This window comes from Cyprinus carpio, chromosome B12 (assembly GCF_018340385.1).
Source record: "Cyprinus carpio isolate SPL01 chromosome B12, ASM1834038v1, whole genome shotgun sequence".
Taxonomy (NCBI): domain Eukaryota; kingdom Metazoa; phylum Chordata; class Actinopteri; order Cypriniformes; family Cyprinidae; genus Cyprinus; species Cyprinus carpio.
Window position 1 is genome coordinate 7996784 of NC_056608.1, and position 16421 is coordinate 8013204.

General features: G+C 35.7%; 1 protein-coding gene across 1 annotated transcript in view; it reads left to right on the forward strand.

The window, feature by feature from the left end:
• The window catches only part of LOC109062805 (wings apart-like protein homolog), a 64704-nt gene that overhangs the window by 11473 nt on the left and 36810 nt on the right, over positions 1-16421 (forward strand). The window contains exons 3-5 of the mRNA XM_042735187.1: positions 4785-5466; positions 6457-6785; positions 8540-8655. Of these exons, the coding sequence (XP_042591121.1) occupies positions 4785-5466; positions 6457-6785; positions 8540-8655 (1127 nt within the window). The remainder of the gene's footprint in view (positions 1-4784; positions 5467-6456; positions 6786-8539; positions 8656-16421) is intronic.

Consider the following 16421-nt stretch of genomic DNA (forward strand, 5'->3'; position numbering starts at 1 on the left):
GTTGATGTATTGCACAGCCCTACCAAGAACGAAATTAATCTTGATTAAAAGGTCATGTGATCATGCCATGATTTAAATTAGTTTTTTTAAATGCACTGTTGACAAAATTATGGCAAGGAGAAAATAACACTGCTAGATTATAAGATCCATCTTAAAGCAATTAGTTTTTTTTTGATTGACTGTTGATGGTTTTATGATAGTTTCTAGATTTCAGAGGTGCTGAGAATTTGCTTAAAATGTTGGTATGAGCTGGAAATCGTATGCTCCTCTAAGAAACCCCAAAATAGAGTAAACAAGTGTCCCACGGTTGTCAGAGGACAGGATGGGATTAAAGATGACACTTGCAGTGATAAGACACAGATGCTGAAGTACAGCGAGGGAGGAACGTGGACTTGTTTGACTTCTCGCTGCTTGTGAGATTGAAACTTGTCAATTCTCTGTCAGAGTGGTGATGTGAGAGCACTGCCGAGTGGAAAATTCATTTCTCTGTCCTCTTCCAGAAATGTATTATTTTTGAAATGTCAAAGAATGGTCTCGTACCCAGTTATTTATTTATGGGGAAAAAAAAAAAATCCAAACAGGATTTTTACAAATGTCTTTTAATATGGAGTATTTAAAATCACCATGAAATCAAAATAGAGTTTCTTTATTTCTTTATTGAATATTGCAGCATTTATTATACATGATTTATCTGTGGATTGTTTTATTAATTTCTTTAAAGTCACAATATGTAATTTTTGCCGCTGGAGGGCGCATATTCAAAATAAACAAATAGACAAAGGCATGGTTTGATGATGCGTTGACTGAGTGTGGAATCATGGGAGTTGTCATCTTCATCCTCACAGCCGATGCAGTCCGACGGGACTCGGGCAGAAATCATGTTCATGGATGAGCTAATTAATGTAGTAGAATGAAGCAGGGTGAGGCTGAAAGCCGTCGAAGCAAAACAAGGCCGCTGAATGAGCGTGACACACGGCTTGAAAGCAGCCGAGCTTTTATTATGCCACAGTCGACTGCTTCCGCTCCTTACGGTTGTGCGTATGTGTGAAAAAAAAAAGAAAAAAAAAAAAAAAAAAAGCAGCAATGTTTTATCATACTAGATACGTTTGAAAATTCTGTTATAATGCTACTCTGTGTGATCGTCACCTGTCTATTAAAACGCACAACATATTAAAGCATCTTTGGTGTTTTCATGTTTTCTACAAAAAAAAATGGAAATCGAGGGGTTATGACATCATTGGCAGGCGACACAATGACACTATGGACACGGTCCGTGTCACAAGTTAAAATTGCTTATTTCTCTGGATTTAAACATTCTTCGAAACATTTAGGATGCTGTAAGTACACAAGTTCTAGTGGTTTTTTTTTTTTAGTAATTTATTATTTAATCTTGTGAATTTAGGTAATTTAATCTTTAATCACAAAAAAGTAACATCATCTCTCCATCATATCACATTTTATCTCTCTTGACCTGTACACTGGAACGAGGGCTGGGGAACCTGTCACTCATGAGATTGCAGCATTTAATGACAACAATCCACCAGTCCCCAATGGACAAAATACCTACGTTATTTTTCTAATTTGAGAAGAAGCCATTTCACTTGGATATACTTCACTGGAGAAGAAAAGACAATTGACCCTTCACAGGACGCTTGATTGACAAGCGGTCTGACGAATTATAATGCCGAATCCACAAACAAAGTGCTGCACAACAGGTTTATTTAAATCATGGGAGAAAAATTGTGTAATATTCCTTAAAAATGTAAAGTTTTAGTAATTTTATAATTCTTATACTGAGAAATACATTCTACTGTATAAAATATATTTTTGTCAGTTTCAAGTTTAAACCACACTTTTGTTTTGACATGTTGTGGTTGTAGTGTTTTGATTTTTTGTTTTTGGTTTGTGTTGTTTTTGTATTAGTTTAGTTTGATGGTTTAATTAAAAGTGAAAATGAAGTCAAATTCTGAGTTAGGTTGTGATGGTGAGGAAATTTTCCCACTGGTTAATCGCCTTTTGACAATACCAGAATCGCAGTGGGGTGGGGTTTCCTCGCTTTTAAATAGTTTGTAAAAGTGGCATGCACATTTTAATTTCACTTTAAATTGAAAGTTGAATTTTGAAAGTTGATTCAATTTCAAATTGAATTTGAAACTTTCAGTACCAAATTAGCAGCAATTTGGTGCAAATTGCTTGAATCAGTTCAAGTAACAAATACTTGGCATATATATTAATCATAGAACATTTAATTAACAAAATGAATAAAAATACACCATGCTATATGCCTAATATAAAATAACAAATAACTTACACAAAGTTTAAATAGGTATACAAAACTGAAAATCAGTGTAAACTGTGGAACCAAATAAATAAGAAACGTAGAATGTTTATTAGCAAAATGAATAAGAACGCTTGGATGCACGACATACTTTGTAAAGCAAAATAAATCAATTACACAAATTTTAAATAGTCAAAATCAGTAAACACTGTGGCACTGAATAAATAAGAAACAAATATTTAAAAAAAGCTTCCAAAGTGACCTTAGATAAATGGCAAAAGTCAACAGGCTTTTCAAAATCCAAAATATTACTTTGTAATATACAATATATATTGTATTCCATGATTTTTGTCAACATTCCAACTTCAGGAGGCCCATTGTGTTCTGCTTTTCTGTTGGTGGTCACTGTATCTTGTTACTGTGCATTAGAATAGTTCACTGCTGCTTAACGTTGTTGCGTCGTCAATGGATGCTGTCAGGCATGTCGCCTAAACACAAACCCCTATTGAAAATGAATGACTTCTGCTGCCTCCTATTCAAAACGCTGACAGCATGAACGCTCCTTGACTTGATGTTTTTGCATGCATTACACAGACTTTAATTCAGATGTGTTTATCGGTCTGTTACATAAATCCCTTTCAACTAAGATTTGAACAGCATTCAGTCTTTAGAGAGTGATGAGTAGTTTGACAATGACTGCTTAAATTGTCGTTAATAGGTTTGTTGAGAATAAACAGTCATTTGGATGTTGTTTAATAAAAGTCAGGGTGTTTGAGGTGATCACGATGGCCTAATTTGTCATTTGCGCCTCTTCACAATCTAATGAATAGGGGAATGTTCTGAATTACCAAAGTAGTGATATAACTGAAATTGTGTAAGTGCTGTTGTGTAATAGATGGTTTTTAGACCTAACAGCCTTTCTGCAACACTGACTTTCTTTGCTATGGAGCTTAATGGTGGTTTTGTATGTTAGGAACCTTTTTCCAAAGCTGCCATTAATGTTTTGTCCTGTCTCCTGATTCACAGTACATAGACTTAATTGTGGTTATTGGTGTAATGGAGATTACGTATAGTAATGTTAGAATGGTAAAAAACAAATGTTGTCTGCGAGATTGTAGTGTAGACAATTTTATGACTGCAGAGGTGTGATTATTGCTTTGAAGGTGTCTAACAGTGTGTTCATATTAACTTCTTGTCTGTGTTTGACTAGTCATGGGATCAGTGAAAATTGATGTACTAAGTCTGTGATCTCTGCTTTAAACTAGAGCAGTCTTAAAGACCACGGACTTAGTACAAAAATGTGTAGAACCTCTGATTAGAACCTCCATTCAAATCAGTGATATATTTTACATAAAAATGGTCGACCACCTTTTGGTTATGGAAGCTTATGGGTAGCAAAATTAATTTTGAAATGTTATATGCAAAATGACAATCCAACATGTAAAATGTTGATGTATTTCTGTATTTAAATGTACATTTTCCCATGCCATATGTGCAATGTTTAGTGCAAAATGAAAATTCAATTATATAATTTACATTTGCCATTTTCTACACTAGTTTTAATGTGTAAATTAAAAAAATATTTTAACGCTTTATAAGTTGCAAAATTAAAATGAAATTGTATTACCCAAATTGATAAGATATGTTTAACATGTCCAAGCAAAAATTGTAGCAAAATTATAATTTAAATGGCATTTTTCCTAAATGCATTTAGACATACAGGTAGGACACTTGAGATTGCATTTTCATTGTGATACTGCGTGATAATTGTAGCAAAATGCAGTGTGAATTTCAAAATGCATTCTGAGCCAAATGTGCAGCAAAATGGTTGCAAAAAAGGAGTCTTATTTTTCTTAAATGCATTGACACTTACACTTAAGACATTTCAATTGCATTTTCATTAAATACCCCATAATGTAGTTTAAGTCAATGTGAATTTGAAAATGTATTCCGAGCTGATCACGCCCCCAACCTGTCAATCATTATATCAAGACGGGGCTCTGCAACAAGACACACAATAGGTCAATATTCCCCATTAACCAAACGCTTTTCACCTGCCTCAACATCTCACTGTTTTACACTCTGATTGATGCACATAAGCAGACAGTGCAATTCTACTCTTATTTACTTGCCAACTTCAAGATTTGGGCTGCCAGATGTCAAGAGTTTAAATCCCAATTAGTCGCAATCCAGTTGTATCAACTATCGTGCAGCCCTAATAACCTATAATATAAAACCAGAGTCATTTTGGTCAGAGAGACAAACAAATGAGGATAGTGCAACTTTAGTAGTTGTATCTAATAGTTGCAACATTATTTTGCTTGGGTAACTGGTTATTGCTGATAGTTTAACATTAGACCAAGTTCTGTTGGTTTTGTTTATTAATGTAGCTATTTTCAGTAACCTACTTCGGGTGATTTAGAAAAATAAATGGTCAAGTACTTAGTTGTTTGAAGTCAGGTGAGTTCTCTAAAATCTGATTGATGTCTGACTTCCTTTTTTGTAGGAAAAACCCAGAGTTGGTCCATCGAGAGCACAGACCGCCACAGCTACTCATGGTACAAAAACCCTTCTGAAAGCGACACGAGACCTCTTGCCCAGACCACCACATTAAAGTCTGAAAAAACAGAGGACAAGGATTCTTACGATGCCTGGAGCGCTGTGGTCGGTCTGGGAGCACGCTCCACATCCCTCTTTACCGGACCTAAAGACCCTCCGTCTACCTTGTGGGCATCCAGTAGTTACAGTCACAGCAACATTCAGGGCAAAACCTCCACTGAGACTCGGTTAGACGAGTTTGCTCAAGGAAACTTTAATTTTCCTGTTGAGCCATCTGAAAGTGAGGACCACTCTCAGTCTGTGCTTAGGGCGTCCAACTGCAGAACGTACTGCAGACCCAGTAAAGGCAAACAGCCTGGTGGAGCTGATGGGAGTGGAAGCGCTTCCAGTGATAGCTCCATGGGAATGTTGGAGAACAGTGGGGCCGAAAATTCTGGGAAAACTATAAACAGAGGTCGGACGAGAGACTTTACAGTGCTACACCCGTCTTGTGTTTCCATGTTTAACGTCACCTTCCAGGACTCCATGGACCGTAGTATGGAGGAGTACACAGCCAGCGCCCCAGCTGCTGGTCCAGGAGATACAGGAAGACTGAGGAAGAAAATGGAGGCAGAAAGCAAACCTTCCAGGTAATACTTTTGTGAAAGAACATTGATGTAATAACATGAAATTGTTAGAACCTGCAGTTATGTTGAGCTGTACTTCATACTATTTTTGGGCGGTTGTCTTGGGGTGCACTCACACTTGGTTCAATTGCCTGGTCCGAACCCGAGTTTGATTGCTCCCCCCGCCCTGCCCCCGCTGGACTGCGCTTATATTATTTTGTTTGGGTCCGAACCGCTGTTCGTTTGCGTCATCAAGCCAGCAGCTGTTTACCCCGTTGCTTAGTAACAACAGCGCAGGAGAAGCCAGCAAAATACATAATTTCCCTCTTCACTTTTAAATATTTATGTTTTTAAACCATTAATTTTGTTTTCAAAGCTTCAGTACGTAACATACTTTTTTGTATGTTTTGTTTAGTTTTAGTTGTTTCGTTATTTGGCGTTTTTTTTTTTTTTTTTTTTTTTTTGGTTTAATTTTATAGTAAATGTTTAGTTTTGTTTTGTGGCATTTGTATTTAGTTTTTTTAGTTTTTATTTTTGTTTTTGTTGTTTTGTGGCATTTGCATTTAGTTTTTATTTTTGTTGTTTTGTGGCATTTTATAATTTGTTTAGTTTTTGCGTATTTATTTGTTTTGAGCCTTGTCACCCATTTGAGCACGACAACAGCTCCAACCTCAACCGCTAAAACAAAAACATTAACACCATTAAAAAAAAACTGCTCCTATTTAATCAAGTAATGACAGCACTACTTAAGAAATAAATAAAATAATTTTAAATTGTTAGAATTTTGTTTGCAATGTTTTTTTTTTTTTTTTTTTTTTTAAACCAGTGCTAATTTGTAGACACCAACTGATCAGGTATACGTAGATGAAGTAAAATGTGATAAAACCCTCAAAGATGCAAGTAATTCTGTCGAATTCATAATTCATTGGTTGCTGTCACTTGGCCTCATTGCTTCATGTGTGATTTGAAGTCTACACGTGTGAGATTCTGACTGTTTGTCTGTTGGGTTTCTAGTCGATCCAGACCCACACAGAGCAAAGCGAAGAGCAGTAAGCTGGAGCTCTTTGGGTTTGATGACACGGATGCTGTGCCTGAGGATGACGACTCTGCTTCAGGAAGCTCTAACTACAGGATCAAATACTTCGGCTTTGATGACCTGAGTGAGAGTGACAGTGAGGAAGATGAGGGTTCCTCTGAAAGAAGGAAAGCTAAGAGGAAGGCTGCAGCAGGCATAGCAGTGCCATTGATGTCTACAGAGGCCAATGTTGACAGTCCTCAGCCCAGAGAGATACAGATCTCTCAGAGCAGTCACACTGCAGGTCACAGTCACAACCTTAAAAACGGTCAGTATTTACACTCAACACAGTTTCTTGGGATCTAGCTTTGGGTTCTGTTTATGTTGTAGTACCTGCCTGAATCCTTAGTAAATCTGCACAGATGTTGTTTTTCCTGATCTCACTATGCTGTCAAGAACAAAGGTTGAATTTGATCACAAAATTACGATACAAAATGTTATTTTGCATACAGAAAATGAAGACTGTTTTTAGGACCATTGTGTTGTTTTTTTGTTTTTCATTGTGACTTTATTTTCCTGACAGTTAAGCACAGTATTGCCTAAGAAAATTTAAATAATATATTATATTATATTTATAGTTTTACTTGATCTGTTTTTGTTTTTGATAGACTTTTTTTTCTCATTTATTTGTTACTTTGGTTTTATTTATTTGTTGGTTAGTTGGTTATATGTCCCTGATGTCTTTGTTCGATTTATAAATAGACATGTACAAATACATTTTTAACACATTGATCCTTGTTATTCTGCTTTTTTATATCATTTCAAAGACATAGCTATTATATTATATACTAGGGATGTCATGAGAACTAATACTATGGTACCAAGTCGGTATTTACATTTTAAAATCCTGCGGGTACTTGTTTTTCTTCAGTAGCGTAAATACCGATGATACTGAAGGTAGCGACTAGCGAGGCTTCAGTTCTTCCGGAACTGTTGGGGGCAGACAGAGCATATGCCTATAAGTGTTTCAGTTGGTGCTTAAAGGGTAAAGAAGAACACAGAAGAACTAGTGCGGAAGATGGCGACGATATATGATAAATGAATACGATTATGTGAGATTTAATGAGAGCGTGCAGCTCAGAAACACGAGCACTCGCAGTATTGAGCACACGCATAACATTACTGTCTGACAGCTAACAGCTTGTTCATTTGTTGTGCATCTGTCTGTGGATTATCCTTATTAACATGTTTGGCTAATATTATTGTTTTAAATAATTGTTGTTTATGTTAATGGTTTTAAAAAATATTTTTGGCCTGGCAGTATGTCAGTGAATTTAAACTAATACTTGCATTCAGAGTGTAGGCATGGTGTGTGTGTGTGTGTGTGTGTGTGTGTGTGTGTGTGTGTGTGTGAGTGCGTGTGTGTGTGTGTGAGTGCGTGTGTGTATTATTTCAAGGCCAAGTGCCACTAATGTTATGTTTTTGTAATGTTAAATAAAGTAGTTAATCTTTAGGTATTATTGCTGATTTTTTTTTTTTCCTGTAGTATCGACTTGGTATTGAGTATCGAGTACTTTTAGTGGTATCGGTACCGACTACTAGATTTTTGGTATCATGACATCCCTATTATATACAGGGGTCGAATTGTGGTTGGAAAAAAATTACAAAAAGCATCCCATTTTGTAAAACCACCATATACCCCCTTACCATCACCTTTGGATTATTAATGTTGTGCATTGTGTAAAACTTATCATGCAAATGAAATGTTAAAATTCTCTACAGTACTTATGATCATTTTTGATCATTTTAATTAGCTACAGGACCCCCTCCTCCCACCAAAGAAACTGACCACACCACCCTCTGAAATTTTTAGTGTGCTAACATACAGAGCAACTATGTTCACAGCGACCCAAGTTTGAAAAAAAAAAAAGGACTAAATCAATATATATTAAATAAAATAATACAATTATATAACTGTAATATTAACTGTATTTGTTAACAATGCAGAGAACACATTTTCCTTTTAGAGATAATAGCTGCAATTAGCAGACACATGACTGATGTTTGTTTGTGGCTTTACAGATCCTCTGGAATTTCCAGAGGTTCCCTTTCCCTTTGAGACAGTAAAGAAACCTCAGGTCAAAGCTCAGGAGAAAGCCAAGGAGAGCAGCAGGAAGATCTTCAGCGGACCTAAGAAGGTAAGCTTCATAGCGTCTCATTTTCTTTTTCTATTTTTTCCATCATTCAGCTGATGGTTTGTGATTCCAGTATTTGTTCTGGAGCATGTTGTACTACGTGTCATTTCATTTAGAATCTAAAGGTTGTTTTGCCCATTTCACCAAAGTAAATGTTACCCTACTGCCATCATGGAAAGAAAGGATGTAGGCGTTTGATTTGTTGTTCTCTTGTTTATGTATGCTAACGGAAGCATAGTGAAGGCAGAGGGTGGAACGGGCATCGCACTGTTGTCTTCAGCGTGACTTTTTATCTATAATGACAGTAATGCAGTTATGTTGCTCACCCCCGCTGACAGCTCAGCCATTATTACGAATGTTCCTGCGGCTGCTCTATGTGCACACAGGCTTCTCTGGGGTTATGATTGATTGTTTAAGTCAAGATTGAACTTTAAGCATATAAATGCTCAAACAGAGCAATGTTTTGATAGCATCACATTGTTTATGTTATCCGGGGGAATTAGCCTGTGAATGGCTTACTTTTTGATGACTACATATCACACAGAGGTAGGAAGAGGTATTAGAACTGCTTTCCTCCATGGTTCCCTTGATCACCATATCAGAGCGGATCTGGCAATTACTGATAGTGAGAGGTAGTGCTTCACGATTAATGAAAATAAAACCGAAACCATAATATGCATCCCTCTCTGCATCTACTTTGCATTTCAGTTGCTTTAATGTGCATCTGGGAATGCAAAATACACCAACCATCTTACAATACTTGTAGTGAGAAGTCCTTATCAACAAAATATAAGCCCCCCCACCCATTTGAAAATGGAGAAGTAAAGGGATAGTTCACCCAAAAATTTAAATTGTAATTTTCTAATCCTCGTGGTGTAGACTTGATCACTTTATGTAATGAACAGATTTAATTTAGGTTTTTATTCACATATTTACATTGATGAGCAAACAAACAGTAGCTTAATTCTTTGGTTCTTATGTAGGGCTCTATAAAATCAGTTTTATTTTTTCTTAAATTCCGTTTTTTTTTTTCCAAATTCCGTTTTTTCCGTTTTAATTTTTCTGGAGTCAGTTTTTTTTTTCCAGTTTGAATTTTTCTCAACTCCTTTTTAATAGTTAAATAAAATTGTATTAATCAAGAAGCCTGTATAATTAATTAAAATCATGAAACTTTAGGGCTTGACCAGAATATTTGAATATTGGTTTGGTGGGTTGGCATTCGATTTTCAATTTTGAGATTCGAATGTTCTTTTTTTTTGTTTTTTTGAACACCTGGGATCCCCACGAAACGGTTCTCATTCGCTCTTGAATATAGCAGCTTTTTTACTATCGGGTCAAACAGTTCTAAGAAACTGTTCTCGGCACGGTTAGACAAATTCTCGGTGCTGTTAGAGTGTATGTGCGTGACGTTGCCACTCTGTTGCCTGGCTACCAGTTTCTCCATATCTGGCTAAATAAGCTGAAGCGCGCTATTTGATCAAACAGACAAGTAAACGGCTATGCTACGTTCAGTATAAAAAAGTGACTCTCAGAGCAGTTCTGGATAGTGTTGTCAAAAGACCCGCTACTTCGGTACCAAGCCGGTACTAAAAAAACTAAAATGTCATGGTAGTAGTTTTATTTTTAAGTACCGGTGGTATCGAGTACCCGGTCAACCCGGTTCTTAATGCGCTATCCGAAAGGTGCGCAGATGCGCTCTCTTCATAAAAGCACTGAGATGAGGTGACCTCAAAAGGAGGAAACACACCAAACTAACAAAACACAGACACCCAGATCAAATGAAAGAGTTCAAGCAGGTAAGTTTCACAGTGTTTCCCATACATTAGGAAATATCAAAACTGACCGCAAAAACAGATTTTCCAAAAGGCTTTGACTTTGTTGAATAAACATGAGCACTGCACGTGTCAAAGTCTAAACCCGGTGCGGGTGTTTTTATATAACTGTATTTCTGAAGAAAACCGACTGTCTTCAGAAAATTATGGATGTCATTTTCATTTTATCTTGCCTGTAATGCCTGAGCAGTGTTTGTGAGCCCAGGCTCAGCGCTTATTTGATTACAGCCGTTACTGGGGAAACCTCTCTCTCTTGCGTGCTCTACAACCACCTCCTGCTGGCGGAGAATGAATTTGAATTTGCATATGCCGCTGTGGGAAACACCGCTTCTGTTATGAATACTATGAAATATTTTAATTTGAATGTCGGATTGAAATTAACGCTGTTATTAGACTAGTTAATTGTTTGCATAAGCGCGGCTAACAGTAATATAATGAGCATTAGAATTAAGTTTCTTTATTAACTATTTAATGCTCCTATAACTTTTATTAGTGTAAAAAAAACTGGATGACATAATGATATTTACTACTTTTACACACCAGAGGCTTTTTAATGTTTTGTGAATCTAAAATATACATGTTAGAGAATGTACAAGTTAACATTGTTTGTGTCATATCAGTCAGAAAAGCAGTTCTGGGTTTTTTTTTTTTTTTTTTTTTAGCTAACTTAGTTGTTACTCTTGGCTTTAAAATTCAGAATCCCTTTAAAATTGAATATGTACAGTTTGGATTAAATGAAAGTGTAGTAAAAAAATTTAATTAGCATGTTTTTGTGTTTTGCTTTGATACCCGAAATTGGTACCGAGAACCGTGGATTTGCACTGCTCTTGGTACCGAATACTGAAATTTTGGTACCGTGACAACGCTAGTTCTGGAGATGTTGTTCATGTGTTCACGTCCTCATTTAGAGAGGCAGCAGATGCTGAAAACACCGCGAGCGTCACGCGCACTTCAGTATGTGTTAAAAAACGAAATGCACATCTGCGCCATTTATTAAGAACATGCAGGATTCAAATTTAAATTTGCTTTTGCGGCTTAATATTTACAGATAGTTCTGAGCCATTCATTCACACAGACATGTAGTGAATTACTTTTTATTATTTAAGAATTTTTGCAAATTCTGTGACATTGCACGTTAAGCTATTAATTCCGTTTTTATGACTGGAATCATAGGGCCCTACTTATCGAAGCTCAAATGTTCTACATAACACAAAAATGAACCTTATTGTTTCTCACATCAAGCAAGCATGCTTGAGGTTCCATTTGCCTTTACTGATGTATGCGTTGACTGATGTTAATATGTGAATAAAAACCTAAATTAAATCTGTTCATCATATTAAGTGATCAATCTCTTCAGAAAATTTGGACTAAACTGCTCAATTCAATTTGTTTTGCAATCTCTTAAATTTATGGTGGGACAGAAGTAGGATTGGGAATTGAAAATCGATTCCAGTTCCAGTTCCTGTCGATTCCTGTGTGTGCAACTTTTATTTTCTTTTTCTTTCCTTTTTTTTTGTCTGTGAGGACCTGACCTAGCTATATGCCAAGACCTTGCTTGCTAATCTAAGCGCTCCAAAGTTTGGCTACACTTGGGATCAGAAGCCGAAAAAGCCAAGTATAATATTTGTAATAAACTAAATGTGTTGCTAGAGAGAAGACACCACCAACATGACAGATCACTTTAATTTAACAGATTGTTAAAGATCACAAACACAATTCAAACACCATTCTGTTCCTAAATTACAATGATTCATCTGTTTTTCTCAACCTATGAGGTGTGCGATCACAACATTGTGATCACTTTTGGTTCGTCCGTGCAGCGTACGATCACATCAGGGTGTGATTTGAACAATTACATGTACGTTCGCACTGTCGCTGACCTAAAGAGAGCAGCTGTCATGTACATGAATGAAGCAGCTTCACAGTCTTTTTTTTAACCACACAGTATCATTATTTCTGTGTTACAAACATTCAAATAATCACAGAAGTACTGGGATAAAAGTTTATAGTTCCGATATAAACTCTGATGTGTATGGTAGTGATCGAAATAGAGTAAATCACCTTTTGAAAGTAATTGGATGCTTTATGCCAGTATTATGCCAGTAGGTGGCGAAAAGGGGCTGTTAAAATTTATTCGTCTTTGAATCATTCAAGAGATTCGTTCAAAAACACTGATTCATCCAGTAATGTAACAAGTAAATCTTGAGTGAGTCATTGAATCATTTATTCATAAATTACATGTGATTTTGAGTTGTCTTATAATTTTCTTCAAAATTGTGAGAGAACCACAACTTCCATTTTAAAAAAATAAAAATAAAATTACGCAGAATCATGCAGCTCTATTTTGTGCATAAACAGCTCTTAAACAAGTCTAGTTTTTATGTAGTCTACTGATTTATTTTGATGGTATTCAGCTAAATGATTTGCAAAAAGAAACAGAAGAAATCTGTTTCATATAATTTTTTTAATCGCATTGGAATTGAAACTGGGAATCGAAAAGAATCGGAATTGATAAGCAGAATCATAATCAGAATTGTTAAAATGCAAACGATACTCAACCCTAGACAGAAGTCTCTCAGATTTAATTAGAAATATCTTCACCATTGTTATGGGCTTGGGGTGAGTAAATGATAACACAATTTGAATTTCTGTGTGAGCTATCTATTTATGACAGCCACAAATATTAGTAATGTAATTTACGTACATTTGTAATGTGTAAAAAAAAAAGAAAAGTATTAGGCATTTTTATGCAGGTTCGATCTGTGTTTGTTCTGGCAGTCTTGTATTGTGTGTAGTGATGTATTCATGTATTCAGTGGTTTTGGGAGCTTAGTTTCAATAAAAATTTGTGGAGCTGTGAAACTTACAGTATGTTTTTATAGTACATTGACCTCTTACATGTCAAAAAAATCACGGAAAATGTAGTTAATCAAAAATGTAGCCTATTTTAGTCAGCAAAATTACTTGGTGGCATTTAAATTAGCGCAATTCCCCAGACTTTGAAAATATCACAGAAAGCAAATGTTTAAGTTTGCAAGGCTCAAGAACATTTACACGATCAATAAATGTGAAGTTGTTGGAACGTCATAACGTAATTGCTCTCCCAGTAGGGCAAGTGACAGTTCTCAGGCCATCCATATTATTAAGCCACTGCCAGAAGGATAATTTAAATGACACGGCTCAGATAAAACTTTTACTGAATAAATCATGTAAGTGCTTCAACAAAAATGAGTGTTACAGTGCATTTTGCCTTTTAAATCCTTAGTATTCATTGCCCCTTATAATCAGGTTGTAAGTGCATTACTGTCATTGTAATTATGCTCATTTTAAATAAGATTGGTCTCTTTTTTTGTGGTAATCAGCATTAGTTCTCACATGAAGTTGATTTGAGCTTAACTTGTATTGAATCCACAATATTCCTTTCATGTGTCTTCAATTGTAGTTACAGGAAGAGTCAAGAGGGATGTTCTTATTCATGACTTGTTAAGTATAAGAGGTGTTTGAAACGGGTCAAAACTCAGCATCGTACTGACTTTTACTAACTGCTGAACATGCCAGGGGCAGAACCTGCTCACCTCTCACTCGATACGCAGACTCAATGACTAATTCTCCTGAGTGAATCATTCATGTGGAGACATTTTACCTGCACTCTACATTTGCTCTCGCTCTCTGAACCAATGCTTTTTTTTTTCAATTATTATAAAAACTCTTATTTTCCCTTATTTTGATTATTTGTTTTTATAGGTTTTAACTTTATTTATTTTTTTAATTTTGTAAACTTATTTTACTTTTGCTAATATGTGCGGTGGTGCTAAATGAGCTTAAACTTCCCATCTGCAGTTAATAAATAGTGTTAAAATGTGGGAAATTTTACTGTAAAATTTTCCTAAGATCAAATCTGCCATTGCAACTGAGTGAAAGTTATAAAATCATTATTAATATAAATACAGTATAATCTTAGAGAGACTTTATTAGGTGTATTTTTTCTTTATATATATATATATATATATATATATATATATATATATATATATATATATATATATATATATATATATATATATATATATATATATAATGTGTGTATGTATGTTAATTGATTGCTTGCAAACTTATTACCAGTCTTATTTCGTGTCCAGTGTAGACAGACTTTAACTGTTACAGCGCGGGGCGATACGACTGTCGCATCCGGTGTAGACACGATGTAATAAAAGCAGGAATCTCTGTGTGTCTGTCTGTCTGTTTGCATTTTTATTATGACGAGAACCGTTCATCCAATCGACTTTACGCGTGGCGTGTGTGTTGTTGCGGACTGCAGTGTTACATTTTGGTGCAATATGCAGACGCAACACGTTCAGAATGAATAAACTTTTAATAAACTACAGAACAGCGCAAGCCGGAAGCGGCGCACCTCACGCGGGTAGAGCTTATATGCTCCGAGAACGGACACTGCACTAGTGTTACAAAACACACAGGTCTGTTAAGAGCAATACTTTTAATATAGACAAATTATTATTATTACGTTTTAGAAAAAAAAAAAAGACTGCTGTATTCACAAGTATTTCCCAATCAAATTATGTGCATGTTTTATTATGTGTAAAATTACTGATTTACATGGTGGATAAAAGCAGGTTATTATTATTATTTTTTTGTTTGTTTACACCATCAATATACTATAGGCGTAGGCCTTTTACTTACTTGATGTGCTGTTGTGGTAGGCCAGTTTCAAATCACATATTTGGCACACTGCCTTTGTCTTGTCCTCACTCAATTTAAAGTGCTCCCACACAGCTGAGGTCTTGCCAATTTTGTCTTCTCTTCCAGATGAAATGAATCATGACATTCACTCATGGGCGATTCATATTCAAGGGCGAATGAGAACAGTTTCGCGGGAGATGCCAGATGTTCAAAAAAATAAAAATAGTCGAATCTCAAAATTGAAAATTAAAGGCCAACCCACCGAACGAATATTTGAATAATCAAATATTCTGGTCCAGCCCTAATACAAGTATTTTTAAACCCGATTTTGTGATGATGCGATGGATGGCAGTAACTCACTTTAATTTAACAGGTTGTTAAAGATCACAAACACAATTCAAACACCATTCTGTTCCTAAATTACAATGATTCATCTGTTTTTCTCAACCTATGAGGTGTGACTAGAGAGCCATTTTCTCTTTTCCTAAGCTCTTAAGACACTTTGGTAATGACATGATTATGATATTTAAAGCTAATTTAATTAGTGCATGGCTATTGATGCACAGGTGCTGATAGGGTCAATTTTTTTTTTTCCATTGGCGGCATCATACAGCTGTACACATTACTGTGATGGTTTGTAAACAGGATGATGTCTAAATTGCCTTATATTTTACAGCTTAAGCAGAACACGTGAACACTATTCAGGTGACTTTACTACTCATTAACTTTTTATTCGTCTAAAGACCGCATTCGTCAGACACGCTGTTTTTCTTTTCACTGTTAAAGGATTTGTTTGGCTTTGGGGTCATCAATTTAGAAATAATTTTTTTTTGCCTGATCTGAAAGAAGGAAATTAACTGGAGAAGATTTCCATGTCAAAGAGAGCGGAGTCTCAAAGCACACCCAGATATTAAACATCCTGCAAGTTTCATCCTTCTCAATACAAAAAGAGCCTTTATTTTAAGCCAAGCTCCAAAAACTCATTTGGGTATTGTTTTTTTGTTTGTTTGTTTTTTATGTCACAAGGGCAAACACATTTGCATATAACTGCCTCTGGAGTAAGATATCGATCCATTGACACACCCATGGCTGTGATGCCATTTCTACACTAAATGTGAGTGCCACATCACAAAAAAAGCCAATTATATAATCAATGACATTGACTACATTAGAGGAAGTAGACAGATGCCCTGCGCTATTTCTGATGTACTCCACACACTTGAGCTACAGTACTCCTGAC